The sequence below is a fragment of the Peromyscus maniculatus genome, chromosome 1, assembly GCF_049852395.1.
Source record: "Peromyscus maniculatus bairdii isolate BWxNUB_F1_BW_parent chromosome 1, HU_Pman_BW_mat_3.1, whole genome shotgun sequence".
Lineage (NCBI taxonomy): Eukaryota > Metazoa > Chordata > Mammalia > Rodentia > Cricetidae > Peromyscus > Peromyscus maniculatus.
The window spans coordinates 25629631-25657627 of NC_134852.1; the positions used below are offsets into that span (position 1 = coordinate 25629631).

The following is a 27997-nucleotide window of genomic DNA, read 5'->3' on the forward strand; positions in this document are numbered from 1 at the left end:
CTGATGCCAGTGAAGGAATGGACTTGCTAGTGAGGGCAGACAGGCAGAGAGCAAGTTTCTTCTTCCATGGCCATGTTTGTTATAGGTGCCAGCAGGTGTGGATCTTCCCACCTTCCCACCTCAAAAGATGCAGATTCTAAGTGGATCTTCCCACTTCAGATGATTTAATTAAGAAAATCCCTCACAGGTGTGCCCATCTATTTGGGTTTTAGTTAATTCCTAATGTAGTCAGTTGACAACCAAGAATAGCCATCACAGTTTGTTTTTTGTGTTTTTGACACAGTTTCCCTGTGTGGTCCTGGCTATCCTGGAGCTTGATATGTAGACCAGGATGGTCTAGAACTTGCAGATATTCCCTCTGCCTCTGCCTCCCAAGTGCTGTGAGTGCTGTGATTAAAGGCTTGCACCACCATGTCTGGCTTACCTTGTTGTTGTTGAGACAGGTTTCTCACTGGCCTGGACTTGCTGATGAGCCTCCAGGCTGGCTGATTAGCAAGCCTCAGAAGTGCTGCCTCCCTCTCCTCGGCACTGCAGTGCAAGGACATACTGCCGTGCCTGTCTTTTTACCTGGTTGAGGGGATTGAACTGATGCTTGTTAGGCAAGCAGTCAACTGAACCGTCTTCCCAGCCTCTCGGGACTTTCCTTCTGAGTCTGGGTGATGCTTCCTCTGGGAATTGGCCCTCTTAGCTCCTCACAGCAGAAACGATTCTTCGCTTTATTTTGCTTTTGTGTTCTGTGGTAGTGATGCTCAAACTTAGGGCTTCACACATGCCAGGCAAGCACTCTGTCTCTGAGCTTCATCCCAGCCCATTTGTTTGCTTTTGAGACAGGTTCACACTGTAACTGAGGCTAGCCCAGAACTCTGGGGTATCCTTTTGCCTCCTCCTCCTGAGCACTAGTTCAGGCATGAACCGTCACACCCGTCTTCCCTCTGACTGCTGTATTCCGAGAGGCCTGTGCATTTCACTGTCCCCCATGCCCTGTGGGCTCCCTTGTGTGGATACCTGAGAGATGTCATTTCTAGATTCAGGCACTCCGGATGACCACACTGGGAGTCAGCTGGGTTCTGGGGCACCACAGTCTGTTGGTGCTGCCCATTTTGGGGTCCAGTTTAAATTTGGGGACCTGGGGCAGCTGGCTTCCTTCTGCCTAGCTTGTCCCCACCACACATTAGGATGGGAAGAAGGGTAGTGGTTTGGGTGACTGTTCACAGTGCTGTGAGGTAGAATGAAGCCATGTCTGTAAGCTCCTTCTGTGAATCTCTAGTTCTTGCTCAAGCACACAGCTGAGTGACAAGCGTGTGTTGTCACAGTTAGCTTTATGCCCAGAGTGGATGCAGAGGGTTCTGATCATGCCCTGTGTGTCTTTGTATACCCCAGGGCTTGTATCGTATGACTTGCTGAGAGCCATGTGTGAGGGCGGGGCCCCGCAAAGCTGTGAGGAGGAGGGATGAGAGTGCCCGGTGCTGCGGTAGAGGAGGGCCCACCACAGTCTCAGATCTAGCTGTGGGAGATGGGCTGAGGGCTTGTCTCTCCCGGGAAGCGGCTGGGTTGGACCTCTGAACCCCAGCCCTTTCCCCACCCAGCTCCCTTCCAAGGCCCTGGGGCCTGAAATGGAGGATGAGGATGAGGAAGGTGACTCAGAAGACGCCATCAATGAGTTTGATTTCCTGGGCTCAGGGGAAGATGGGGAGGGGTCTCCAGACCCTCGACGTTGTGCTGCAGAGGGGAACCCCCATGAGCTGGGTGAGTTGGTGACTGACTGGCAGGCCTGGCTAAGACAGGCTCTGACCCTGCATGCTTCAGCTGCTTCCTGTCCAGGCTCTGCCTAGGCGGATGGACTTCCTGAGGTGGCTCAAGGATAGCTCAGGCCCAAGCCAGGCCCAGGCCCTTACCCTTCCCTGGAAAGTCCCTGCACACTGTACTCAAGTGGCTCTGCAGAAGTAAAGCTCCAGTCCTCACAGCAAGTGTCCAGTGCCTGTCCAACTCAGGCAGGGCAGGATGAAAGCTGAGGGGGGGGGGGGGGGAATGGGACTGTGTTTTCCTGTCTGTGACTCCTGGCCAAAAGGGCCTTGGGGTCCCCTGGGCCTAGGGTAGAACCGGGATTTGCCTGCCACCTCTCACTGGGTCCCTGCCAGTCTGCTTCCTCAGCCTGTCTCTCCCTGGGGTCAGTGCTTTACAGCGTCCACTATTGCAGGAAGGCCAGCCGCAGTGGGGTGGGTAGAGCTGTGGGCGATTCTTGCTCATGCCTCATCCATGCAGAAAGCCGTCGAGTCAAACTCCAGGGAATTCTTGCTGACCTCCGGGATGTGGATGGGCTGCCCCCCAAAGTGACTGTCCCACCTCCTGGCACACCCCAGCCCCGGCCTCATGAAGGTAATCTCCAGCCCCATATTCCAGTACCTTGGGGTCCATGACAGAGGGGGGGCTGCAGAGATAAGTCCGGGATTTCTGTGTCCTCAGAGGTAAGGCCCAGTCTCCAGTCTGCAGCTCCCTGTCCCAAAAGGTCGTCTGTCTGTCTGTTTCCCTCTCTTTTTGTCTGTCCTCCCCTGTCTGTCTGTCGTCCCTGTCTTCCTTTCCAGCTGCAATTCTTGAGCCTGTCTTCCTGCCTCTCTTCCTTGCTCCTCATCCTTTCTGCCTCTCTCTGCCTTTCTCTCTCTCTCCCTGGCCCTGTCCGCCCCACCCACCCCTCCCCCCCTACCAGGTTCCTTTGGCTTCTCCTCAGACGTCTTCATCATGGACACTATCGGGGGCGGGGAGGTGAGCCTGGGGGACTTGGCAGATCTCACCGTCACCAATGACAACGACCTCAGCTGTGATGTAAGTTCTTGGGGTGCCCCATCAGTTCTTAGCTCAGCTCTGACCATGTTGCAGGTCTGGGTTCTGTCCCTTTCATGTGAGGACTGTGAGAAGTCATTCCATAGCCCCAGCAAGAGGCTTCAGTACACCATGCCTTAGAGAGGGGTATCTGGCAAACACCTCAGTGTGGTGCAGGCTCTGAAAAGCACAGGAGTTTCTTCATCCCATGCCTTCTTTGGGGATGTGGGGAGATGATTGCCAGCCTTGCTTCCCCCACTCGGGGCCTCTGTTGTGAGTGGAGTAGGGGCTGGAATGAAGAGGCCTCGTGGCTGGCATTCTGTGCTGTGCACCTTGGATAGGTCACTGGGACTTCCTGGGTGGGTTTGGATGCATTTTTCCAGGGCAGAAGATGATCAGGTACTGACCCCAGTAAGGTTGGAGGCTAGTGTAGAATGCAGAAGTGAGGCTAGGCAGGGGCTATTGGAAGTGTACTGCAGGGTTCCTCAACCTGCCCCATGGGTGTTCAGGGAGTGGGGAACCCACTTGAGCACAGATCCTCCAGTTCCTAAGAATCGTGATAGAAATGCCAGCTGAGCCCAGGTGAAGGGGATCTGAAGGCACTAAGGCTTCCCTGACAGCTCTTGGTGTCTCCCAAACCTGGCTGTCCCCTCGCAGTGAGCAGCTTCACCTCACAGGACACATGCTCTCACAGCATGTGTCCTGGGGCCTGATGGCTCTGCTTCCCAGCCTCCCCTGCCAGGGGCCTGTCAACTCGAGTCAAGGCTTGTTTTCTAGGGCTTTGTAGCTTGGGGACCTGTCTGCAGTCACTCTGACCTCCCCCAGTCCCAGCCTCCTTAGCGAGGCCAAGACCAGCTGTCGTGCCACTGCTCTGCAGCATTGTCTGTCTGGGGCTTTTGCTCAGGATGGACAAAGTGCAGGTTTCTGAGTGGGACCCACTGTTCTGCCTGCGATTGACCTTTCTGGCTTCCTTTGTGTGGCACGATTCTGAATGTTGTGTGTCTTGCTGCCTCCTGCCCAGGGCCTTTAACACGCAGCTTCTTTCTTCAGTCCCTTTCTCCTTGCCTGGTGCTGCTCCGGTCCTGCTTATCTGTCACTACCTCACAAGATCCTCTTGGTCCCTAGAGGAGGGTAGGCTGCCTTGGTGTCCCCTCCTCATGCTCAGAGTTCCCGGTTCTGTATATTTAGGACCTGTGTGTCTCCCTGAGGGGCCTCTGAACTGTAAGGCCCCAGAAGAGTTAGGCTCCCCTGGCCCCTTCAGAACCTCCCATGCTGCTGAAACCTGCTGAGTGTGTGAAGGGCTCTTCCTGGCCTGCTGAAGGGCGGGCAGGCTGGGGCCAGTCAGTTCCAGTCTGAATGGGGTGGCATCAGTGTCTGTGTGAGTGCTGGCATATACAAGAGAACACTGAGGCAGCTCCCCATCCCCAGCTGTCTGACAGCAAAGACGCCTTCAAGAAGACATGGAACCCCAAGTTTACTCTCCGCTCACACTACGATGGCATCCGCTCACTGGCCTTCCACCATAGCCAGTCAGCACTGCTCACTGCCTCTGAGGATGGCACCCTTAAACTGTGGAACCTTCAGAAGGCAGTTACAGCCAAGAAGTAAGGATGCCACCCTGGAGGGGGTGGGGCCCTCGGACCTGGGGTCCCAGTGACGGAGTTCCTCTCTCCCACAGAAATGCTGCCCTAGACGTGGAGCCGATTCATGCTTTCCGTGCTCACAGGTAGGGCCTGAGCCTGTTCTAAGCCCTGGATCCCGGCAGCATGGGCTAAGCTGCTGCCTGCTGCCCTGGAGACCTGGGCCCTCTGTATACTGGAACCTCAGTACACCCCTTCCCCGGGGACCATGTTGATTCCCATGTGGTTTCACTGAGGCCCTTCTGAGCAGTAAAGGCAGAAGATAGGAGACAGGCAGCTTTCCCAGGTGGCCTTGCCAGAGCACAGAGGCCAAATTCCCTTTGGCGTCCTTAAAAATGCCTAGGAAAGGAGACTGATGAGCTGGCTCAGTGGATAAAGGTACCTGCTACTAAGTTTGACAACCTAAGTTTGATCCCCAGGGTGGGAAAATTGTCCTCTGACCTCCACATGCACATGGTGATATGTGACAACAAATACATTTAAACTATTTTTAAAAATAGCTAAGAGAGCTGGGCATGACGGTGCATGCCTTTCACTCTAGCACTCAGGAGGCAGAGGCAGGCGGATCTCTGTGAGTTCGAGGCCAGCCTGGTCTACAGAGAGAGTTCCAGGACACCTAGGGCTGCACGAAAGACTCTGTCTTGAAAAACAACCAACCAAATAGCTAGGAGAAACCCCCAGCTCCTGTGAGCAAGGCAGGCCCGAGCCTTAGCTGCCCCCATCACCTGCCCTTGCCCCGCAGGGGCCCTGTGCTGGCAGTCACCGTGGGCAGCAACAGCGAGTACTGTTACAGCGGTGGGGCTGACGCCCGCATCCACAGCTGGAAGATTCCGGACCTCAACATGGACCCGTACGATGGCTACGGTGAGGCTAGACCCCGCCACACCCACCTCCTGGCACAGCCCTGCGGAGCAGCTCTGTAGGGCTCCCAGTCTGATCTAGTTAGTGGGTGGGGCAGAGGGAGATGGGCAGGAGGGGTAGTGGTGAGGGGAGGGTTGGCAGCATCTGAGAATCAGCGTGAGCTGGCCTTCTGGGGAGCCAGAGACAGGAGAGCCGAAGTCAGGGCCACAATGGGCTTTGGCAGCTTGGTGGACTCTGTTCTTGGGGACCAGCCAGGGTCTTATCGTGGGTCAGTGGAGGGTTTCTTAGAACAGGAAGTGAGCTGAGAGGGGGCACCATGGGCACCACATGGCAGGGAGGTTAGGCTTTGTCTTTGATCCCTTTAAGAGTTAAGTGGAGGCAGAGGCAGGTGGATCTCTGTGAGTTCCAGGCCAGCCTGGTCTACAGAGGGAGTTCTAGGACAGCCAGGGCTACACAGAGAAACCCTGTCTCAAAAACAAACAAAAAAAAAATGTCTTTCACTAGAAGTGAACACCAAGTCCCATCCCTAACTAAGAAGCTATTTGCGATTGATTCCTGCTGAGAAAGGGAGTCAGTCTCTCTGATCAGTATCCCTGGGTGTATCTGTCACACTCCGGGGCTGGCCCCATGCCCAGGAATAGTTGGACAACACAAAATAGACTCCATGTTGTTGGGGTTGATTTTTTGTTTGTTTGTTTATTTTTGGCAATTTTTGTTTTTATCCTCTGTCTTTAGTTTGTCTATTTTGATTTTTGTTTTTCTTATTTTTTTGAGAGAAAAGAACATGAAGTTGGGTGGGTAAGGAGGTGGGAGAATCTTGGAAGAGTTGGGGAGGGAATATCACAATATAGTTGATGAAAAAATTATTTAAATACATTTTTTTAAAAAATTGTCTTATAGGTTGAGTATGGTGGTGCACATCTCTAATTCTTAGCACTCTGGAGGCAGAGGCAGGCAGAGCTCAGTGAGTTCAAGGCCAGCCTGGTCTACACAGTGTGAGTTCTAGGCCAGCTGGGACCACAAAAAGAATATTTTTTAATAAACTCCAGCTCTGGAGGGTTGTAGAGATGACTCAGTGGTTAAGAGTGCTGACTGCTCTTCCAGAGAACCTGGGTTCAATTCCCAGCACCCACATGACAGTTCACAACTATAACAGTTCCAGGGGATCTGACACCCTTGTACAGACATACATGTAAGCAAAACACCAATGCACAGAAAATAATAATAAATCACTAAAAATAAAAAGAAAGAAACTCAAGGTCTGCCTAAATAAAAATGTTTCATTTGTTTGGTTTGGTTTTTCAAGACAGCATTTCTCTGTGTAGCTCTGGTTGTCCTGGAACTGGCTTTGTAGACCAGGCTGGCCTTGAACTCACAGAGAGCTGCCTGCCTCTGCCTTCCCAGAGCTGTTTTACTCTTGAATATGGCCTTGTGCTAAAAATGTTGTGGCAGAGTAGAGTTGTATTTACTGTCGAGGTACCAGTTATCTGGGAAGGTCAAAGGTCAGTCCTAAGTGAACTGCCATACTTCAGGTATTAGCTGGATTGACTCAGAACTGTGTGGAGTCTTAACAGATAGAGAGGCCACAGAGGGTCCTTTGAGCAGCAGAGGCTGTGAGAACCTAGCAAGAAAAGACACCCTAGGGCTAAAGGGCAGGCTACCCTCGGTCAACAGAGACAATACTGCCCCTCCTGCTCCCTGGCGCCCTGAGCTGCTGACCTTGGCCCTGGGGAGACAGTGAACTCAGAACTCAGAGGCCTCATCTCCTAAGCTGTCGAGCTGCTTCCTGTGCCCTAGAGTCTGCCCAGAGGAACTCATGGGCAGTGGGCAGCCACCCAGGTCCCAGCCGAGCGGCAGCCCCTGGGCCATCCAGTGGGGCTGGCATCACTAACAGCGTATTTCCTCCCGGCCTGCCCAGACCCAAGCGTGCTGAGCCACGTCCTGGAAGGCCATGGGGACGCTGTGTGGGGTCTGGCTTTCAGTCCCACCTCCCAGCGCCTAGCGTCCTGCTCCGCTGATGGCACCGTCCGCATCTGGGACCCCAGCAGCAGTGGTCCAAGCTGCCTCTGTACCTTCCCCATGTCTGGAGGTGAGTGTTGACCGCACTGTCTCAAAAGCAGGATGCAGAGCCCAGGGCTCAGGTGCTCCTGAGAGGACCTCCAGCCGCAGGGTAAGACTGGCTCCTTGATAGCCTTTTCTTCTCTGTGCTCTCAGAACACGGGATCCCCACCTCAGTGGCCTTCACCAGCACCGAGCCTGCTCATGTTGTGGCCTCCTTTCGTTCTGGTGACACTGTTCTTTATGACTTGGAAGCTGGCAGCGCCCTCCTCACATTGGAGTCCCGAGGGAGCAGTGGTGAGCAGGCAGGCCAGTGGGACTAAGGTTTGAACGCCCATAGGACCCCAGTTCCTCCTGTAGCTCTGGGGACCTTGCCATCAGTGAGATCAGAATGTTGCCCATGTGCCCTCAGGGGCCACAAGCAGGAAGGAAACAAGGCTCAGTGGCGGCCAGCCAGCCTGACACAGTGGGCTGGGTAGTCTGTCCCCAATTGCAGAAGTGGCCTGCCCCTCCTCAGTCCCTCCCTCTCCCCCTTACCGTGCAGGCCCAACACAGATCAACCAGGTGGTGAGTCACCCAAATCAGCCCGTCACCATCACTGCCCACGACGATAGGGGCATCCGGTTCCTGGACAATCGGACAGGTGAGGCCCAGCCTTCGTCCCTCACTGTGTTCTGGGGAGTAGGAACACGTTCAGACTGCCACATCCTAACGTCGGCCTTATAGGCTCTCAGCCTGGACCCCACCTCGCCTTCCCAGACAAGGCCTGTAGAGGGAGGCCACTGCCAGCCACTCTCTGTCCCTCCCTCAGGCAAATCCGTGCACTCCATGGTTGCCCACCTGGACGCAGTCACCTGCCTAGCCGTGGACCCCAATGGCGTGTTCTTGATGTCAGGAAGTAAGTTGGGCCCCTCTTGCTGCCCCTTCCCCAGGAGGGTTGGAGGCAAAGAGAAGGGGCTGCAGCCATGGCAGGCAGCTCCACTCTTGAACGTGCTAGAAGTTCTGCCTCGTTCTCATCGGCTGTCCTTGGTGTCCCTCCCTGCCTAGGGATTTGTCCGTGGGGACCCAGATCCCCTCAGAGTTTGAGCACGTGGTCCCTCTCTGCTCTCAGATACAGGCTCAGCAGCTGTCTACTCTAGAATGGGGAGACAGGTCCCTCAGACCAGTGTCAGCTGCAGTGAGTGTGTGCAGATGTGTTTGCAGATGTGCAAGCAGTGCTGGTGGAGGCTGTAAGCAGATCACAGCTCGCTCTGCCTAACGTTGCCGTGTACTGACTGAGCAGCTGCACCCCAGGCCTCCTGTTCCCTGCCCAGTGGCATCAGACCCAGCCCTGATACAGACAGCTTAAGATCGGGGGCACTGCTTTCTGGGCTGAGTCCCTGGAGCTGGGCTAACTTGAGGAGCAGAGCTTCAGGCTAGTCATGCTCTCTCACGCCCAGCAGAGACCCTCGCCCAGGCAGTCTGCTGGCTCCACTTCCACCCTCAGTTCCCCGCAGTTCTCAGCCCTCATTGGCTGCTTGCCCCAGCCCCTCCTTGGCCATCCCTCTACCTGGAAGGCTTCACCCCCTTTAAGCCATGTCTTTTCGCCCATCACCTAGAGCTAGTGTCTGCTATTTTCTTTCTTCCCTGCTGTGCTGGGGATCGAACCCAGGGCCTTGGGCTGGCCAGGCCCGTGTACGGCCCCTGAACCACACCCTACCACTTTCAGCTGTTGGTGCTCAGTCACCCTGCAGTCCGAGAGCCGCCTGTTTGTGTGCATCGGTCCTCCAGCGGCCCTTCTGTGCTTGGCGGGTAGCAGAGTGGTTGACAGGATGGGGACAGAAGGGCTGCCCTTAGGGCAGAGCCATGGGAGGAAGAGGGCCAAGCTGCCTCCGTCTCAAGGCCTTTCCATGAGGCTACGTGAAGGATTGGAAACCCAGATCTGAGCTGAAGCTTGGTAACAGACTCTTGTGCCCCACACCTGTGCAGGTCATGACTGCTCTCTGCGCTTATGGAGCCTAGACAACAAGACATGTGTGCAGGAGATCACAGCCCACCGCAAGAAGCATGAGGAGGCCATCCATGCAGTGGCCTGCCATCCCAGCAAGGCACTTATCGCCAGTGCTGGTGCTGACGCCCTAGCCAAGGTCTTCGTATGATCCCACCTGGCCTCGCCCTGGCTACACAGTGGCAGGGAGCGGGGCCAGGCCAGTGGGGCTGAGGTAAGGGCCAGAGGCCGTTTGTGTTCTAGGTAGGAATGCAGAAACCCAGTGTCTTTGCCCCAGAAGATACCCCCTCCTCTGTGACCCCACTGCCTTTCAGTTTGAGTTGGGTTAAAGCCCAGTCCTATGAGAGTGAGGCTTGTCTGAGAAGACGGGAGGGATTGGGGCTAGAGTAGGACTCGATCCTAACCAGCTGCCTTCCCTCTCTGTCTCTGCAGGCAGCCCCCAGCCTCCCTTGAGAGGCTCAGAGTCTCGGCCTCTTTCATCTTCCTGGAGCCTGGTGGTGCTAATGGCCCTTTCCCCGGGAATTACCCCTTGAGGATGGCCTCTGGGGTTCCTGCTCATGCCCCAGCCCTAACTCCTGATATAGCTGTCTCCTGAGTTTGGCACAGCCAGGACTGGGTGTCCTTGGGGATCTGTTTTTTCCAAGACAATAGGAGGTGCCAGGCTCCACCCTGGAGTGCCACCCCTCCTTCACCCATCAGATGAAGGGCTGTGCTGAGAGGGGTCTCCTGTGGCCCTCTTGTGTGGGCCCCAGGCTGTCCTCTTGGACCTCAGTCCCTTCCTCCTGCTTCCAACACTAACCAAGCCTCTGGGGCCAGGCCTTCCTGGGGAGGGCCTCCACGCCTCTGGGGCACGCTCCCGGCCACAGGCCCTCCTTGAGATGTAGAGGGTGGGGTGGGCCCCGACCCTGGCTCGCTGTCCATCTGTATAAATGAATGGGATTTGAACGGCGCCCACCCCACGTTATCACTGTGTGATAGTCTGTCAGTCTCGTCCCAGCTCCACACTTTTGCCTCTATTTATTTCACTCTTCATTTGGGTTCCACCTTGTGCCCTTGGTTCCCCCTTCAGTTCCTGTTTATAAGCCCCATCCCCTTTGCCTCCAACTTGTACGTGAAAAAAACTGTCTCAATAAACCCTTTGGAGTAAGATAGGTTCCTCGGGCCATCTGTCCAGGGGATAGGGGACTGGGGGGGTCACTCCCTCTGCCTTGGCTGAGTGGAGTCTGAGGAGAGGGATATATGATGGATTGGGGTTCTGTGATGGAGTGGGGGGGTGAAGCTGGGTGCCATGCCAGTGGAGAGCAGGAGTGGAACACAGGACCAAATCTCTGAGCCCTCCTCTCTGTCACTAGACAGGTCTCCCCGGGGCAGTAAACGGTGAACAAATGCTGTGTTGTGAAGACCCTTGCCCGTTCAGGAGCTAAGAATAAGAACTAGAGCCCCTTTCCTGCCCCAAACCCATTCCTGGACTGCCCGAGGACAGGCAGGGCCCCTCCCCTTCCTGCGTTCAGTGTCAGCCTGTAGGGTTAGGCGGGCCTTCGTCCCCTCGCCATCTTCATAGCCTCCCTCAGCCTGGGAGTCCACACTGAGAGTAAGGGTGAGGTGACGCCAGCCAGCAGGCACAGCATGCCCCACACCCTCCACCTTCACCCCCTCAGAAGGGTCAAGGGGTAAAGAGGACTGTAAGTCCAAGTCCCGAGCCAGTGGTCCTACCGGGGACATGCCCGTCTAGGAGAAGGTGCCGGTGGGTATGTGATTTTCAGTGACACTCAAGCGGCCAGATGAGCTCCACGTGGCCTTGCCTCCCCCATCCCTTTGGGCTCTCTGCAGCTTCCCCAGGTGGTAGTTTGGGTTTTCACTCCAGCCTCAGACTTCCTTCCCCAGCCCCTGCTCCCCGGATGTGGTGACAGCCAGCACTGTACCAACCTCAGCTCCCCCAGCAGCACTGAACCATAAGGGGGGCTCTTGTGGACAAGTCGCCGCTCTCGGAAACTAGCTGGGAGCCTCTGCCTGATCATTAGAGTAGAAGTCAGCATTGCTCCTGATGGAGATGGGGTTGATTACACAGGCCTGGCTCATGGGCTCTCAGTAGATGTTACCTTTTTAGATTTCCTGGATTGCACTATTTATTTCAGAGAAGGGTGGAGGTCAGGACAACCCAGAGGGGCTGGTTCTCCTTTGATTAAGTGAGTCTCCAGGATTGAACTCGGGTCAGTGAGCCTGGTAGCAAGCGCCTTTACCTGCTGAGCCACCCCACTAGCCAGATGCTGGACGATTCACTTAACAGACCCAGCCAGAAGCCCTGAGTGGCTTTGGTGCCTCCCTTCTCTGCAAATGTAAGGGCAGCAACATCAACTGGACTAGCTGTGTTCCAGGCACCTGCATTCCATCTCTGAAACACAGCCTCCTGACAGGGAAGGAAGGCTCACGGTGGGGAAGCCCCTACCTCCAGGCACACAGCCGAGTCTCATGAGAGGTCTATGAAGTGCCCTTTGGCATGCCGCCTTGGTTGGGGGTTCTCGTGCCCCTTTCAACTCACTGGAGACAGACATGAGGCTAAGCTCTCCTGTGCATCCTGAGGCCTCCACTTCCCCCCTGGGTACTGGGTGTGTTGTTGAGCTGGGGACGTGGGGTGGGGGTATAGGACCAAGAGCGGAAAGCCACCGGACTTGACACCGAATTCCGACCTTTTCCCTGGGGTTGGCGCCGGATGCGGGCCAGCCTGACAGCTCCCTCTCTCAGCGACCAAGCGCCCGCCCCTCCCGTCCGTCCGTCCGCGGCGGTGGACTGCTGCGACAAGTCAACTTTCCAGACTGGAGCGTGCGGAGGAAGCCTTGGACCTTCCGCCCTCTGCCCACCCCAGCCACCAGACACCCCCCCACCCCCACTCCACACCAACTCCCCAGCACGGGGTCCCGCCTTCCCCTTCCGCCCCAGGCCCCTCGATGAAGGCTCCGCCCCGTGACGTCACGGAGCCCCGTGCTGATTGGCCGGCTGCGCCGTCGTTCCCGAGACTTCCTTCTGGGCCGCTGCCGCCGACTTCAACTTTGAAGGGGGGAAAAAAGATCCACCGCGCTGTGCGACCCTCCCTTGCCCCTCACCCGCCCCGCCTCCGGTAACGCTCCCTTCTTCGCCGCCCCTGACCCAACTTTTCTTCAACTTTCGCGACCTGTGAGAGTCTCTTCTTCCAGCCCTGGCCCTGGGGACCCCTCTCTCCCCATCCCTGAGCCAGTCGGGTCCCTATGATCCACTAGGTCCCTGACCAAAGACCAGAGCATCCTCGGGCCGCTCTGAGTTTGAGCCTGCCGTCAAACCCGCTGGATCCTGGGATCCCCCTGCTCCGCTTTCAACCTTCTTTCTCCCAGGGGCCTTGGATCGTGGGGGTCTTTGATTCCAGGGACCCTGCCCTACCCGATTTTTCTTTTCTGGTTTCTCGCAGTCTTCCGATCTCTGGGTACCCTCCAAACCACTACTTTTCTTTCTGATCTGTGCTCCCTTGACTGCGGGCGTTTGACCCACTAGATTCCTTTTCTCTCATTGCCCAGGATCCCGCCATCCTCCAGTCCCTCAACCTGACAGATTTCTCTCTCAAATGCCTGCGTTTTTACCACCACCGCACGAGAGCGCTCGGATCTAGGTCCCAGGTTCCTCAGCGAGCTCCGGGCGGCAGGTCGAGCTCCGGGCGGCAGGTCGGGGTCTGGCCCCCATGGCCGCCGCCCCCTCCCATGCCGCCGGAGTCCCGGGTTCTCCGGTGCCCGGGTCGCCTCCGCCCCCCGGGGGCTTGGAGCTCCAGTCGCCGCCACCTCCGCTGCCTCAGATCCCGACCCCGGGCTCGGGGGTCTCCTTCCACATCCAGATCGGATTGACCCGGGAGTTCGTGCTGCTGCCGGCAGCCTCCGAGTTAGCTCATGTGAAGCAACTCGCCTGTTCTATCGTGGACCAAAAGGTGGGTGCCTGGGGGCTCTCCTCATAAAGGAAAGGGGGCTTCAGAAGGGGCCCGGGGCTTGTTGGGAGGGGAGAGAGGGGCCTGGGTAACTGAGCCGAGGAGGGGCACTACTCCCCGCTTGTGTCCTCACTCCACCACTGGTTTGAGAGAGGCCCAGGTAGGGGTGGGGTGCCCCAGAGGCCTCCCCAAATTGCGTGTCGCTGCTTGTTGTTTTCTGCAGCGGGCAGGGAGGAAAGGGAGGGGCCTTGCCAGGTGTGGAGTGGGGAGGAAGGGGCAAGTGGGAGCTGCAGATCAGGGGGACCTCTTATGGTCCCACCCCGGGGCCTCGGTTCTTTGGAAACAGTAGAAACCGAAGCCATCCTGGCCATGGTGATCGGGTGACATGTGTGGGTGTGTGGACAAGCTGCCAGGGCAAGCAAGGTCTCGGGGACAATCTCTACCCTTCCCCAGGCCTACGATGGGGTGCGAAGGAGCAAGGCACTCCTTGTGTATCCCCTCGGCACCCCCAGAACCACTGCAGACTTTACCTGCTCTCCTAACCACGGCTTCCCCATGCTCCTCTTAGCTTTAGATATCAAGATTCCTCCCCTGAGTGTCGAAAGGGAGCCAAGTAGGACCGGATCCCCAATCCTAGGAATGTTAACAGTTACCACCAGGCGGGACGGGGGTGGTGGCAACACCCCTGTGATCCCAGCAACTCGGGAGGCAGAGACAGGTGAACCTCTGTGAGTTCAAGGCCAGCCTGGTCTACAGAGTGAGTTCCAGGACAGCCAGGGCTACACAAAGAAATCCTGTCTCAGAAAACAACCAGAAGTTATGACCAGGCTGGTAGAGCACTTGCCTAGCAAGCAAAAGCCCTGGGTTCCATTCCCACCCCAACCCGCATCCCAGGGCGGTGGTGGTGCTTGTGTGCAGTTCAAGTGCCTGACTGTGAAAATGGAGAACTTTGGGGTCCGGAGAAGTTAGATATTGAAATCTTTTCATACTAAGGCATTCAAGTACTAGAATCTGAAGTTTATAGTGTCGCTACATCGTAAGAACCCTAGATGACACTGATAATAATAGGACAGTTACAGTGGGAACCCAGGATTCTAGAACGAGAGCACATTGGAATCCAAAAACATCCGGATTTAGGCTTCTCTCAGGCTCTTGGAACTGGATCCTTGGGGCTTAAGGGAAGCAGAAGGAACAGGGCCACCTCCCCCATTTTTTCCAGCCGGTGAAACTAGTTTAGAAAAAGACCTTCCAGTTACTTTTGTAATCCCAGCACTGAGAAGGAGCATCAGGAGCTTTAAGCCGGGCTAGGGCATTTCCAGACCCTGTCTCAAGAGAAAAAAAGAAAAAAACAAACTAATTCACCATGAGGGGCAAAGCAGTTCTGGTTTTCTGTAGAAGATTGGGGTGGGGAGAGCCGTGCCCACCAACTCCCCAAAGTCCAGCCCAGCTCTCATTCTTTTTTTTTTTTTTTTTTTTTTTTTTTTTTTTTTTTTTTTTTTTTTTTTTTTTTTGGTTTTTCGAGACAGGGTTTCTCTGTGTAGCTTTGCGCCTTTTCCTGGAACTCACTTGGTAGCCCAGGCTGGCCTCGAACTCAGAGAGATTCGCCTGGCTCTGCCTCCCGAGTGCTGGGATTAAAGGCGTGCGCCACCACCGCCCGGCACCCAGCTCTCATTCTTAAACCAGCCGGCTTAATGGGAGGCAGGGCCGGGGCTCCTGTACATTGTGCCTGGAGTGAGATTCTTGGTACCAGAGTTCAGATCCCCAGCCTCCCCTCCTCAGGCCCAGCCTAGTTTGTTTTTTGCTCTTCCCGGGGTACAGGTGCTGTTTAGGGCCCCTTCCTGCCTGCCTTCCGTCCTGGTGCCCCACCTGGGCGGTTTCACTTTCTGTTTTACGGGGTTTCATTTCCTGCCCCTTCCCAAGCTGGGACCCGGACACCTGGGTTTTGGAGCACTGGATGAGGGGAGGCCTCCTTACCTCTGGCTATCTTGAACACCCCTCCCCAAAACCCCTAGCCCCCCCCCCTTCCTTTCTAGTTCATTCTGCTCCAATACTGGGCTACGAGCCAGGTAACAGGGACAATGGATTCAGGAAGGAAGCTGGGGTGGAGATGTGGCCGAAAGAGGAGGGGGTGATCACTCAGTGTCCCGCCAGCTCTGGAAAATTCAAAGTGTCTATTCTGCCCCTGGAGCCTTTAAGCCGCCTCCCCCGAGCTTTGGCCCTCAGCCGGCCCCCTGCCGTCCGCGCCACCAGACTGGCCGGTGCTCCGACCCAGCACACCTGGGGCCCCAGCATCCTGCTGGCGCGAGCTGGGGTTGGGAGGGGCCAGGCAGGAAGCGGTGGGCTGCAGGGTCTCGGTTTCCGGGGGAAACAGCCAGTTCTGCCCCTAGAGGGTTCAAGGAGGCTGCGGCTGCCGCAGGCAGCTCTGAGCTTTTCTGTCGCCACCCCCTCCCTGCCCCTCAGTTCCCGGAGTGTGGCTTCTACGGCCTGTACGACAAGATCCTGCTCTTCAAACATGACCCCACATCGGCCAACCTCCTGCAGCTGGTGCGATCGGCTGCAGATATCCAGGAGGGCGACCTGGTGGAGGTGGTTCTGTCGGGTGAGAAGCGGCGGTCACCCTGGGGGCGGGGCCTCGGGCACGGGGCCAGGCCTCTGGGAGGGGTGGCTGAGGGTGGGCATGGTGGGGCTCACCTGTAACCCCAACGTTCCTGAGGCACAGACAAGAGAAGCGCTGTACGTGTAAGGCCAGCTTGGGCTAAAGAGTGAGACATTTGGGCTGGATAGTTGGTTCAGTGGTGAAGAACACTTGTTGCTCCTTCAGAGCACTGGGAGCTCACAAACCGTAACTCCGGTCCCAGGGGGATCTGACGCCCTCTTCTGACCTCCACAGGCATAAATGCTGGCAAAACACCATACACATAAAAAACCGTAAAGTCAACAATCTTAAAAAGGTGGGGAGGAACTCATCAAGAGGTGTGCGCCTTTAGAAGTCTTGGGGAAACCAATTAGCTAGTTTATGTTTATTTGTTTGAGATAAGGTCTTACTATGTAGCCCTGGCTGGCCAGGAACTCAAAGAGCTCCTTTTGCCTCTGCCTGCCCCTGGAATACTGAGATTAAAGATGTGAACCGTCAGACCCAGATGGTTAGCCCCCTCCCTTTGTGATACTGGGGACTGAACCTAGCACCTTGCACATGCAAGACAAGGTCTGTACCAGTGAGCCATACCCTCAGCCCACCAAATCTGTTTTACATTTATTTAGTGTGTGTGTGTGTGTGTGTGTGTGTGTGTGTGTGTGTGTGTGTGTGTGTAGAGGACGACTTCTGGGAATTGATACACCAAATGGAGCTCATGGATCGGGCCTCAGATCATCAGCGTTGGCAGCAAGCACTTGTTTATTGCTGAGCTGTCTCGCTGGCTCCAGGACTATTTTGTTCTAGTTATTTATTTTGGTTTTTTTCGAGACAGGGCCTCACTATGTAGCTCTGGCTGTTCTGGAACTCACATCTACCCTCTGGTTCAAGTGTATGTCCCTCCTTGCCCACAGCCTCGGCCACCTTCGAGGACTTCCAGATCCGCCCGCATGCTCTCACTGTGCACTCGTACCGTGCTCCGGCCTTCTGCGACCACTGTGGGGAGATGCTCTTCGGTCTTGTGCGCCAGGGCCTCAAGTGCGATGGTGAGGGGGCTAAGGGACTGGGCGGAACCCGGGAGGTTGGGAAGGCTGGGGCTCGGACTGGGCTCAGGTCAAGGGGTGGAGCTTAGAAGATGGGCGAGGCAAATGCTGAGAGAGAACTGGGGAGGAGGGTGGGATTCAAGTCTGTGGGCGGAGCCCAGGGGTGGGGCTAGTGGGCTAGGTTAGGGCTCTTGGGCTAAGTTTGCGGAAGAGTGAGAGGCCTGGGCTCCTGACTCTGGATGCAGGGCCTAGGAGGAGATCCTTGGTAACTGAAGTTAAGGGTTCCTGGACAGAGCAGAGGTCTGGTTCAGATCTGGAGATAGAGCATAGGAAGATGGGGCTCCCAGAGTAAGCATTTAGGGAATTTTTTTTTTTTTTACTTATTATTTATTTATATGTTATATGCATGGGTGTTTTGCCTGACTATATGTCTGTTGCACCACGTGCATGGGCTTTAGGAACTGAACCTGGGTCCCCTACAAGAGTAACAAGTACTCTAGCCACTGCTGAGATCTCGAGGTGAGGTGATGGAAGAGCCAGCCCGTGTCAGTCAGGGACCAAGCAAAGAAAGAGAACAGAAGGAGAGAAATAGCAACTATTTATCTGGAAGAACTGGCCTGTAGGACTTCGAGGCTGGCCAGGCCACAATCCTCAGGGCAGCCTGTCTGAGATCACAGGCTGAATTCTACAGGCTGGCAATCATTATAGCTCTTCACAGCTTTGGGTCTAGTGAACATCAGGGGCGTTCATCAACCAGGCTAGAATCAACAGGATGTGGACTTGAATCCAGTACACAAAATATCTCCAGCTGCAGCACTGAGTCTTGGGGACTTTTGCTGTGGGAGACAGGACAGTACACCTGTGTGCTTGAGGCACAGGGTGATTTCTTGAGATGGGGGGCCTGCCTAGTAGTGAATGCAGGTTTTGGCTCTGATGGTCTTGCGCCCCCTACAGGCTGCGGGCTGAATTACCACAAACGCTGTGCCTTCAGCATCCCGAACAACTGCAGCGGGGCTCGCAAGCGCCGCCTGTCATCCACGTCCCTGGCCAGTGGCCATTCTGTGCGCCTAGGCAGCTCCGAGTCCCTACCGTGCACCGCTGAGGAGCTGGTGAGGGGCCGGAGAGTGGGGAGGCTTGGAGGCTGGGGGCTGATGGGGCCAGGCAGGTGCTAATACACTCATGCGTTCCTTCCACCCTCGCTGTTGGGTAGAGCCGGAGCACCACCGACCTCCTTCCTCGCAGACCCCCCTCGTCGTCGTCCTCCTCCTCTTCCTCTTCCTTCTACACAGGCCGTCCCATTGAGCTGGACAAGATGCTGATGTCCAAGGTTAAGGTGCCACACACCTTCCTTATACACAGCTACACACGGCCCACCGTCTGCCAGGCCTGCAAGAAGCTGCTCAAGGGTCTATTCCGCCAGGGCCTGCAGTGCAAAGGTCAGTGGGACCAGCTGAGAAGACTGTGGGTCTGACGATCCCACCCAGAGCAGCGCAGGGCCTCATATCCATGTCATCCTGGAAGCCACTGGAGTTCTGGAACCCTAAGTCCTTGGAAATCTAGATTCCTAGAACAGGATAGAATCCTCACTGTAAAACCCAAGAATCTGAGAGTCAGGGAACCTTAGAACCAGGAGATTCAAGACTTCTGGAGCTGGGCATGGTGGCCCACGCCTTGAATCCCAGTACCTGTGAGGCAGAGGCAGGGGGATCTCTCTGAGTTCGAGGCCAGCCTGGGCTACAGAGTGAGTTCCAGAACAGCCAGGGCTATACAGAGAAACCCTGTCTTGCAAAACCAAATCTATCTACAGATATATATTCAAGACTTCTGGAATTACACACCTGTAATCCCACCCAGCACTTGAGATGTTGAGGCAGGAGGGTCAGGAGTTTAAGACTAGCCTTGGCTATAAAGTTTGAGGCCAACCTGAGCTACATGAAATGTTATGAGGAGGCTGGAGACGTCGCTCTCAGAGTAGAGTGCCCACCTAGCACACCAGAGGCCCCGGGTTCCATCCTCAGGACCCCACCTTTGAGCCAGACAGTAGCACACAAGTCTGTAATCAGCCTGGGGTTAAGTCACCTCCTGCCTTACCCAGTTCCTGGCCAGCTAGGCTTCGGGAGATCTTCAAAACAACAATGAAAATATCTGGAAGAAAGAGGAGAAATAAAAAGGCCCAGGCCATTGGGGTGGCTCAACAGATTAAAGGCGCTTGCCGCCAAACCTCATGACCTGAGTTCAGTCCCTAGGCCCCACGTGGTAGAAGGAGAGAGCCAACTCCCACAAGTTGCCCCCTGACATCTACACGCACATTATGGCACTCATGTACACACCTGTGCATGCATACACCCCCACCCCCACCCACAATTAACTAAATAAATACATCTAATAAAAAAAAAGTTTGGGGGCTGGAGAGATGGCTCAGAGGTTAAGAGCACCAACTGTTCTTCCAGAGGTCCTGAGTTCAATTCCCAGCACCCATATGGTGGCTCACAACCATCTGTAATGAGATCTGGTGCCCTCTTCTGTGTACATAATAAATTAAAAAAAAAAAAAAAAAAAAAAAAGTTTGACCTGATGGCCCATGCCTATAAACCCAGCACTTGGGGGTTGGAGGCAAGAGGATCATGCTTGGCTTCATAGCAGGTTCTGGGCCAGTCTGAACTACCAAGAGACCCTAGCTCAGATACATAGATAGATAGATAGATAGATAGATAGATAGATAGATAGATAGATAGATAGATGAGTCTATACTTGTGGCTCTTACCTGTGGAGCTATCGCCTCAATCTTTATAGTGTAATCCTAGCGCTATTGATGCTGAGGCAGGAGGATTGCCAGGAATTAGGTGCTAGCCAGCCTAGGCTACATAGTGAGACCTTGTCATGCACGCACAGTAACTCTCTCCTTTCCCACCCGTCCCCTCAGACTGCAAGTTCAACTGTCACAAACGATGTGCTACCCGCGTCCCTAACGACTGTCTGGGGGAGGCACTCATCAATGGAGGTAAGACTCTCGGCATCCAAGAGGGACGGGGCGGGACAGGATGGAGGCCCTTCTGATGCCCCTGTCCCCAACAGACGTGCCGATGGAGGAGGCCACCGATTACAGTGAGGCCGACAAGAGCTCCCTCTCAGACGATCTGGATGACTCTGGTGTCATCCCAGGCTCCCACTCAGAGAATGCTCTCCATGCCAGCGAGGAGGAGGAAGGCGAGGGAGGCAAGGCCCAGAGGTACCCAGGGCCCCTTCAGGAGGCTCCCTGCTCCCGGCCCCCAACAAATCTCTGCTTTCCTGTCTCTAAGATGGCTGATGTTAGTGTATGATTGAGTCCCGCCTTATCTTTGGGTTCTCTCTATTGCTTCTTTTCTTTTTAAAAAACATTTAATTTTTTGGAGGGAGGGGCAGGGGGATGTTCAAGACAGGGTCTCTCTGTGTAGCCCTGGCTGTCCTGGGACTTGCTCTGTAGACCAGGCTGGCCTCAGATTCGGAGATCTGCCTGCCTCTGCCTCCTGAGTGCCGGGATTACAGGGTTTTGCCGCCACTGCCGGCTTCTTCCTTGATCATTTAAAAGATTTTGTTTTTGCTTTCTTTCTTTTTAAAGTTCAAGGACAATTTATTAGCGTTTGAAAGAAAAACAGCCAACTGTACATCTCAGCCAGTGCCCTGAGTGGTTAGGTAGAAAAGAGAGAGAGCCGTGCCTCTTTGAGCGAGGGTCCAGGAAAGGTGGCGTGTTCAGCAGTAGCGGTGAACATGCCGCTGTGTGGCCAGAGGGAGGCAGGCTCAGGGCTTCCAAGACAGAGTCCAGATGCCAGGTCACAATCACTGGAGGTCGTCTGTAAGCCAGGCTCTGTGCCCAGCTCCTTGGGAAGCTGGAGACTGCGGCACAGAGCCGTCAGGTACTTGCTAGACAGCCTGCTTTTGTAATATTGTAGTACTGAGGCCAGAGCCCAGGGCCTTCTGCGTGGCAGACAGGAGCCTAACCTGTAGCTGGCTTGAGAAGCCGGCCTCCTCAAGAGTCACCTTCCTGCTGGGGCTGGGGCTCAGTTAGGTACAGTGCCTGGCTAGCCAGCAGGAAGGCCTGGGTGACCCCTAGCCCTGTATAAACGAAGTGTGGCAGGGTACACCTGTAGTCTAGGACTCAGGAGACAGGGGCAGGAGGGCCAGTGCCAGCCCAGGTCACACGGAATTCTCTTAGAAGGCAAAGCCAGGGCCTGGAGAGACTTCTCAGAGGCTAAGAACACTGGCTGCTCTTCCAGAGGACCTGGGTACAGTTCCTAGCACCCTGTGGCCAACCACCTGTAACTGCTGTCTCAAGGGATTTGACACCCTCTTCTGGCTCTTTCAGGCACCATGCTGTGCAAGCAAAACACTCATACACATAACATAAGAGAAATCTTTTTTTCTTTTCTTTTCTTTTTTTTTTTAGCTAAGCTTTTTCCTGTGTAACCTTGACTGTCCTGGAACTCACTCTGTAGTCCAGGCTGACCTTGAACTCAGAGGTTCACCTTCCAAGTACTGGGACTAATAAGCATGCACCACTATGCCAACTCAAACAGATAGATCTAAAAAGAAAATAAACATAGCCAGGTTAGCAAGATGGCTCCGTGGGTAAAGGTGTTTAATCCCTGTCAGCCATGTGACCTCACAGAGCTGTCCTTCACCTCCTTCGCTTTCCAGTGATGGAACAGACCCCCCCCCACACACACACATAAAATAGTAAGCGAAAAGAATCCTGGGGGGCGGCTAGAGGGCGGCTCGGTGGTTAAGAGCCCTGTTGCTCTTGCAGAGGACCTGGGTTCAGTTCCCAGCACCCACGGCAGGAGGCTGACAATGACTGTAACTGTTGCTCCTGGGGATCTGACATCCTCCTCTGCCTTAAGGCACACCCACACACATGGCATGCGATCACTCACACAAACACTGAAAATATTTTTTTCTCAAATTATAAAAGCAAGAGTCCCCTTGCTATGAAAATCTAAAAACTCAGTAGGCAAAGAAACAGCATTTTCACACGACTGCTCAAAGGTGTCCCTGTGGCCCCAGGCAGGACATTATTTTTGCATGTGACGTCTAACATCTGGCCCGTTCCTCCGCAGCTCACTGGGATATATCCCCCTGATGCGGGTGGTACAGTCTGTGAGACACACGACCCGGAAGTCCAGCACCACCCTGCGGGAGGGCTGGGTGGTCCATTACAGCAACAAGGACACACTGGTGAGTTGGGGGTGGGATGGGGGTGGGGCTAGTTAGGGGTGGGTGGGGACAAGTGGGTGGGGCTAAGTTTCTGGGTGGGCTGGAAGAACTTGAGTTGACAGGGATCCCTGAAGCTTGTATGGACAGAATCTCCCACCTTGTCAGAATTATGGATAGGTGTCTGGGTGGGCGTGGTCAGAATGATGGATGGGTGTCTGGGTGGGCGCGGTCAGAATGATGGATGGGTGTCTGGGGTGGGCGTGGTCAGAATGATGGATGGGTGTCTGGGTGGGCGTGGTCAGAATGATGGATGGGTGCCTGGGTGGGCGTGGTCAGAATGATGGGCGGGCCGGGAAAGTGGGTAGGTGAGGCTAGCTGGGTGTGACTAGATTTATAGGTTTGTTGAAAAAGCTTGAGCGGATGGCATACTCGGTGGCCAGATGGGTGGGGTCTAGGTGGGCGGAGTTAGAGAGGGGAGGGCTGGGAAAGTCCAGGTTAAGGTGGGTCTAAGAGCCGGGGTTCCACAGGCAGTGCTGGAATCGAGGGTATGTTAGAGGAAGGAGGCTGGGCAGGATGTGCAGCAGGATGGGTGAGGCTGAGCAGAACCACAGTCCCAGCTAGGGGAGGAGCTCGGCTGGGCATTGCGTTTGCAAACCACCTGGCTGTCAACCTCACCCTGCCCCTGACTTTCCCTCAGAGGAAGCGGCACTACTGGCGCCTGGACTGCAAATGTATCACCCTCTTCCAGAACAACACGACCAACAGATACTACAAGGTGGGCCTGTGTCCTCCCTCTCTCCTCCTCCAGCAGTGGTCACCGGAGCCCTTACAACTGCCACGATCCCCCACCCGCCGTCTCCTTGCTTTTGTGGTGAGGCCAGGGCTGCCCACCAGCCTCATGCGTTCCCGCTGGGGAGCAGGGCAGATTCTTAGGCCGCCCGTATCTCACCTGTAAAGAGTCTCAGATACTGGTTCCGCCCCTGGGCCAGTGTGAGAATTAAAAAATAATCTGTGGAAAGCGATGAGCTTGGGGCCTGGCTTGTACAGGACCCCTGATGTCGTAGCTGGCCTGGCCTGGCACTTAGAGATCTGCCTGCCTCTGTCTCTGGGGTTAGAGGCGTGTTCCACCACGCCCGACAAGCCTGTGAGTGCTTTAACATTCACGGATGGCCTGCAAGTTTGCCTTCTCCGCAGCTCCCCTGTGAGGCCCTGGGCTACTGTCACGGCTTCTACACGGTTCTTCACAGTAGTCTCTGGGTGTGACTTTGCTTCTCTGTAGCCGGGGGCGTCTTTCCTAAAACCTTCAGAGGCAGACATGATGATGAGTCTGTGATCACAGCATTCTGCGGGGTAGAGTTCCAGGCCAGCCTGGGCTACATGAGACCCTGTCTCAAAAAGTAAAATACACACATACATAAAGTCACCAGTGTTCCAGTGACTCCATTGATCTTGGAATGCAGATCAGGTTCCCCGGGCCTCCGCCATGTCTTCCTCGACATGCCCAGGCCTGCGTCTCTCTTACCTTTTCTTGTCTCTACCTCACCACATAGCTTGTTACGTAAGTCACTTTCTCTTTTTTTTTTTCTCTTTTGGTTTTTCCAGACAAGGTTACTCTGTGTAGTCTTGGCTGCCCTAGGACTTGTTCTATAGACCAGGCTGGCCTCAAACTCATAGAGATTCATCTGCCTCTGCCTCCTGAGAACTGGGATCAAAGCCGTGTGCCACCACCAACTATAAGTCACTTTTTCAAAGCCAGGGTCCAACTTAGGCCTGGTAAGCACTCTACCACTGAGCCACACCCCAGCCCCTCACTGGGGGATTCTAGGCAGGGGCTCTACCACTGAGCCACACCCCAGCCCCTCACTGGGGATTCTAGGCAGGGGCTCTACCACTGAGCCACACCCCCAGCCCCTCACTGGGGGATTCTAGGCAGGGGCTCTACCACTGAGCCACACCCCAGCCCCTCACTGGGGGATTCTAGGCAGGGGCTCTACCACTGAGCCACGCCCCCACCCCCTCACTGGGGGTTTCTAGACAGGGGCTCTACCACTGAGCCACACCCCAGCCCCTCACTGGGGATTCTAGGCAGGGGCTCTACCACTGAGCCACACCCCCAGCCCCTCACTGGGGGATTCTAGGCAGGGGCTCTACCACTGAACCACACCCCCAGCCCCTCACTGGGGGATTCTAGGCAGGGGCTCTACCACTGAGCCACACCATCAGCCCTCACTGGGGGATTCTAGGCAGGGGCTCCACCACTGAGCCACATCCCCAGCCTTCTTTCCACTTTTTGTTTTTGAAGCAGGGTCTCACCAAGTTGCTTAGGTTGGCCTTGAACTTGTGTCCCTCCTGCCGCAACCTTCCCTGTGACTAGGGTTATAGACTCGTACCCCTGAGCCTGGCTGTCACTCACTTCCTCTCCCCTTTTCCTCCCTGTCTTCCTTTCTTGGTGCTTCGCCTGCACCATAGTTCCTGCACGTTCTCTCCACCGCCTCCCTCTTCTCTGCTGTTTGGATCTCCTTTAGTCTCATGGACTTTCCGCACCAGCCATAAACTGCACTTCCTTGCTCCAGACCTTTCTGTGGCTGCTCTCTCGGGCCCTTAGACAGGATCCAGTCTTCTCTGTATGGCCCCTGGTGTCCTTGTGGAGCCTCGTGTCCTTCATTTGCAAACACTTACCAAGTGCCTACAGTGTGCCGGGGACTGTCCCATGTGATGGCACAGCACACTTTCCGGGGCCTTTGCACATCCTGTGCCCTGGCTTCTGCCAACTGGCTGTTCTTATGGCTAATATGGGCACTGGTGGGAGACCTTTCCTGACCTCCATGTAGACCAGGCCTGTCGTCCTTATTGACTGTGGCTTTTATGTGGCCCTCTGAGAGCAAAGGAGCCACAGGGATGGCCCACCAGGCTGGCCCGTCCTGACAGTCCCCTCCCTTGCCAGGAAATCCCACTGTCTGAAATCCTTGCCGTGGAGTCGGCTCAGAACTTCAGCCTCGTACCTCCAGGCACCAACCCACACTGCTTCGAGATCATCACGGCCAATGTCACCTACTTTGTGGGCGAGACACCTGGCGGGGCCCCAGGAGGGCCGAGTGGGCAGGGGACAGAGGCCGTGCGGGGTTGGGAGACAGCGATCCGCCAAGCACTGATGCCCGTCATTCTCCAAGATGCACCCAGTGCCCCAGGCCACACACCGCACAGTAAGTCCCCACCCAGGGCGCTGTGAGATGACATTGGAAAGGCTCGTAGGTGTCCTAGGGAAAGGGATGAGCCTGGAGGAAGGCTGGGTGGGCTTGGGCTGGGTGTGTCTCTGTGCAACCCTTACCCAACCTTGGGGGTGTCGCCTCTGAGACTAGCTGTGGGAATTGTCCAAGTCCGTCTTCTGTACCAGCCAGTAGGGCAGGACTGAGAAGAAGAAGCCGGGAAGCCAGGGGCACTTTACCCGAGAAAGCACAGCTCTGGTACAGTGTGGACCAAAGAGAGGAAGCAGGAGCGAGCCTTCTGCACATGAGTGCCAGAGGGAGGCCAGTGTGTCAGGAACACACAGCCTGGAGTGGGTCAAAGCCGCAGACAGATGATGCCTACATCAGCCTGTGTGTCTGGCACAGAGGGCCTGAGCTTCCCCGAGGGTATGGAAAAGCTGTGGCAGAGCCGAGTCTAGAGGAGGGACAAGGTCCCTCTGGCTTTGTTGAGTGGGGATTACATACAGAAAAGGACAAGACTGAGTCAGGCATAGATAGCACCACGCACTTACTGTCCCAGCACTTTTGAGGTGGAGGCAGGGGGATTGCTATGAGTTTGAGGTCAAGCAGTGATTTCAAAGCCAGACTGAGCTCTCCCGCAAGATTCTGGCAAAGAAGAAAGAGTAGGAATGGGAAGAAGAGGAAGAATGGAGAGAAAGGGCGCTGGAGAGGTGGCCCAGTGGTTAAGGACCTGCTGGGTGAATCACAACCGCCTGTAACTCCAGGGGTTCCTATGCCCTCTCTTGGCCTCTCTGGACAACTGTACTCGTGTGTGAGTCCATGCACACACAGACATACACACCTACACCTATACAAACACACCTAAAAGTAAAGATAAAATCTTTTAAAGAGAGGAGAAGGAAAGGGGCAAGACTGGGACAAGGAGAAGAGGGACGAATCTGGGGTAAGTTGTAGGTGGGGGTTGGTGAACCGTAGTCTAGATGGGACTGTTGTGGGGTGGGAAGGGGAGATGAGGAAGAGAAGCATTTGGGTGGCAGAAGGAACAGGACTTTGTAAATGCCTCAGTTGAGTTTGTAATGTGATGGGGCAAGTTCCAGGGAAGTTGCCGAAATCTGTTGCGGCTCTCCCCCCCAGCCTTAGTTTCCTGCTCTGTTAACTGGGACCATCATGCCTCCCTTCCTCGGCGCGGAGGACCCTGGGTAAAAACGTAGGCGCAGGAATGCGAGGTCCCGGTTGGAGTCTCTCGGTACATCTGGTCTACCCCCCCCCCCACCACCACCACCACACTCTTGTATTCCCAGTTTGTAGATGAGGAAGTTAAGGTTCAGAGTGTAGCCTCGGGAGGTACAGGTGACAGCCGTGCTGAGCCTGGATCCCACTCGCTTGTCTCTCCCCTCCTCCTAGGACGGGCTTCTCTGAGTATTTCTGTGTCCAACAGTCAGATCCAAGAGAACGTGGTAAGTCTCCTGCCACCATGGGGGCAATTTCCTTCTGTCTTCATTTCATTTTGGGTCATCATGACAAGCTACCCTGCTCAAAGTGGCTTGGGGGCCGGAGAGATGGCTCAGCAGTTAAGAGCCCCTCGTCCTGAAGAGGACTTGGGTTGGATTCCCAGCATCCACCTTGGGCAGCTCACAACCCTTCCCTGTAAATGCCAGCTCCAGAAGACCCCATGCCCTCTCCTGACCCGCTCAGCTATCTGCAGTCCTGCCCACACATATTTAAAATAAATTAAAAAATAAAACAATTTTTATTCTTCTAAAATTAAAAAGTAAATTGTTTATTTTGTTGAACTTTAAAATAAACCTAATTAAATCAAATAAAAAAATTTTAAAGCAACTTAGGAGAGACAGAGTCTCTTTGGGCTCAGAATACAGCCAATCACTGCAGGCAGCTCAGTTGGCAGGACCTGGAGGCAGCTGGCCACATCTGTAGTCAGGAGCAGAGTGGAATGCGTGTGTGCCTGCCTGCTGCTCACTCATTCCTCCTCCTCTACACAGTCCAGGACCCAGAGCCAGGGAATGGTGCTGCTCACTGTTTGCCCAGGTCGTTCCACATCCATTATAAGACAACCCCCTGCCCCAGGGCAGCCTGGGCTGGACCCTCTTTCAGCCGACAAAACTACCATACCTGTCGGCTCTCCTCCGACCTCTGACCTCCTGGTCCCCTGTCTCCTTGACCCTCTCACCTCCAGTTTGCACCCATGACCATGCTGTCTCTACCTCACAGGACATTGCCACTGTCTACCAGATCTTCCCAGACGAGGTGCTGGGCTCCGGGCAGTTTGGAGTGGTCTATGGAGGTAAGGATGTCACAGGGCTGGCTCAGAGGCTGCCCGGCGGTCAGGTGGTGCCATGCCCTCCTCGCTGCCTGTCTCCTGTTTTGTTGGAGCCGGGAAGCTGGACCCCAGGTACAGAGATTTGCAGGCTCCTTTTTTCATCAGGGAAACCAGTGGGCTTCCTGCCTGTTGTTAATAGGAGATGTCTTAGTTAGGGTTTCTACTGCTGTGATGAAACACCATGACCAAAGAGCAGGTTGGGAAGGAAAGGGTTTATCTGGCTTACACTTCTGCATTGCTGTTCATCACGGAAGGAAGTCAGGACAGGAACTCAAAACAAGG

General features: G+C 55.1%; 2 protein-coding genes across 8 annotated transcripts in view; both read left to right on the forward strand.

Moving 5' to 3' along the window:
- Strn4 (striatin 4) overlaps nt 1-10510 on the forward strand; it is a 29035-nt gene extending 18525 nt beyond the window's left edge. For 4 of the 7 annotated variants that reach the window (XM_042271201.2, XM_076564861.1, XM_076564682.1 and 1 more), the window contains 12 exons: nt 1587-1746; nt 2263-2376; nt 2705-2820; nt 4246-4421; nt 4496-4543; nt 5200-5321; nt 7237-7407; nt 7533-7673; nt 7921-8019; nt 8188-8274; nt 9345-9577; nt 9796-10510. In XM_042271201.2, the coding sequence (XP_042127135.1) occupies nt 1587-1746; nt 2263-2376; nt 2705-2820; nt 4246-4421; nt 4496-4543; nt 5200-5321; nt 7237-7407; nt 7533-7673; nt 7921-8019; nt 8188-8274; nt 9345-9514 (1404 nt within the window). In that variant the 3' untranslated portion in view covers nt 9515-9577; nt 9796-10510. The remainder of the gene's footprint in view (nt 1-1586; nt 1747-2262; nt 2377-2704; nt 2821-4245; nt 4422-4495; nt 4544-5199; nt 5322-7236; nt 7408-7532; nt 7674-7920; nt 8020-8187; nt 8275-9344; nt 9578-9795) is intronic. The other 3 variants (XM_042271203.2, XM_076564734.1, XM_076564940.1) reach the window with 1 other exon arrangement.
- A 1810-nt stretch (nt 10511-12320) lies between these two features.
- Nucleotides 12321-27997, forward strand: part of Prkd2 (protein kinase D2) — a 28184-nt gene continuing 12507 nt past the window's right edge. Inside the window, exons 1-13 of the mRNA XM_006991472.4 lie at nt 12321-12478; nt 12909-13309; nt 15767-15905; nt 16853-16984; nt 17936-18090; nt 18192-18417; nt 19905-19982; nt 20057-20210; nt 22075-22192; nt 22869-22946; nt 25116-25374; nt 26782-26834; nt 27607-27679. Of these exons, the coding sequence (XP_006991534.1) occupies nt 13070-13309; nt 15767-15905; nt 16853-16984; nt 17936-18090; nt 18192-18417; nt 19905-19982; nt 20057-20210; nt 22075-22192; nt 22869-22946; nt 25116-25374; nt 26782-26834; nt 27607-27679 (1705 nt within the window). The 5' untranslated portion in view covers nt 12321-12478; nt 12909-13069. The remainder of the gene's footprint in view (nt 12479-12908; nt 13310-15766; nt 15906-16852; nt 16985-17935; nt 18091-18191; nt 18418-19904; nt 19983-20056; nt 20211-22074; nt 22193-22868; nt 22947-25115; nt 25375-26781; nt 26835-27606; nt 27680-27997) is intronic.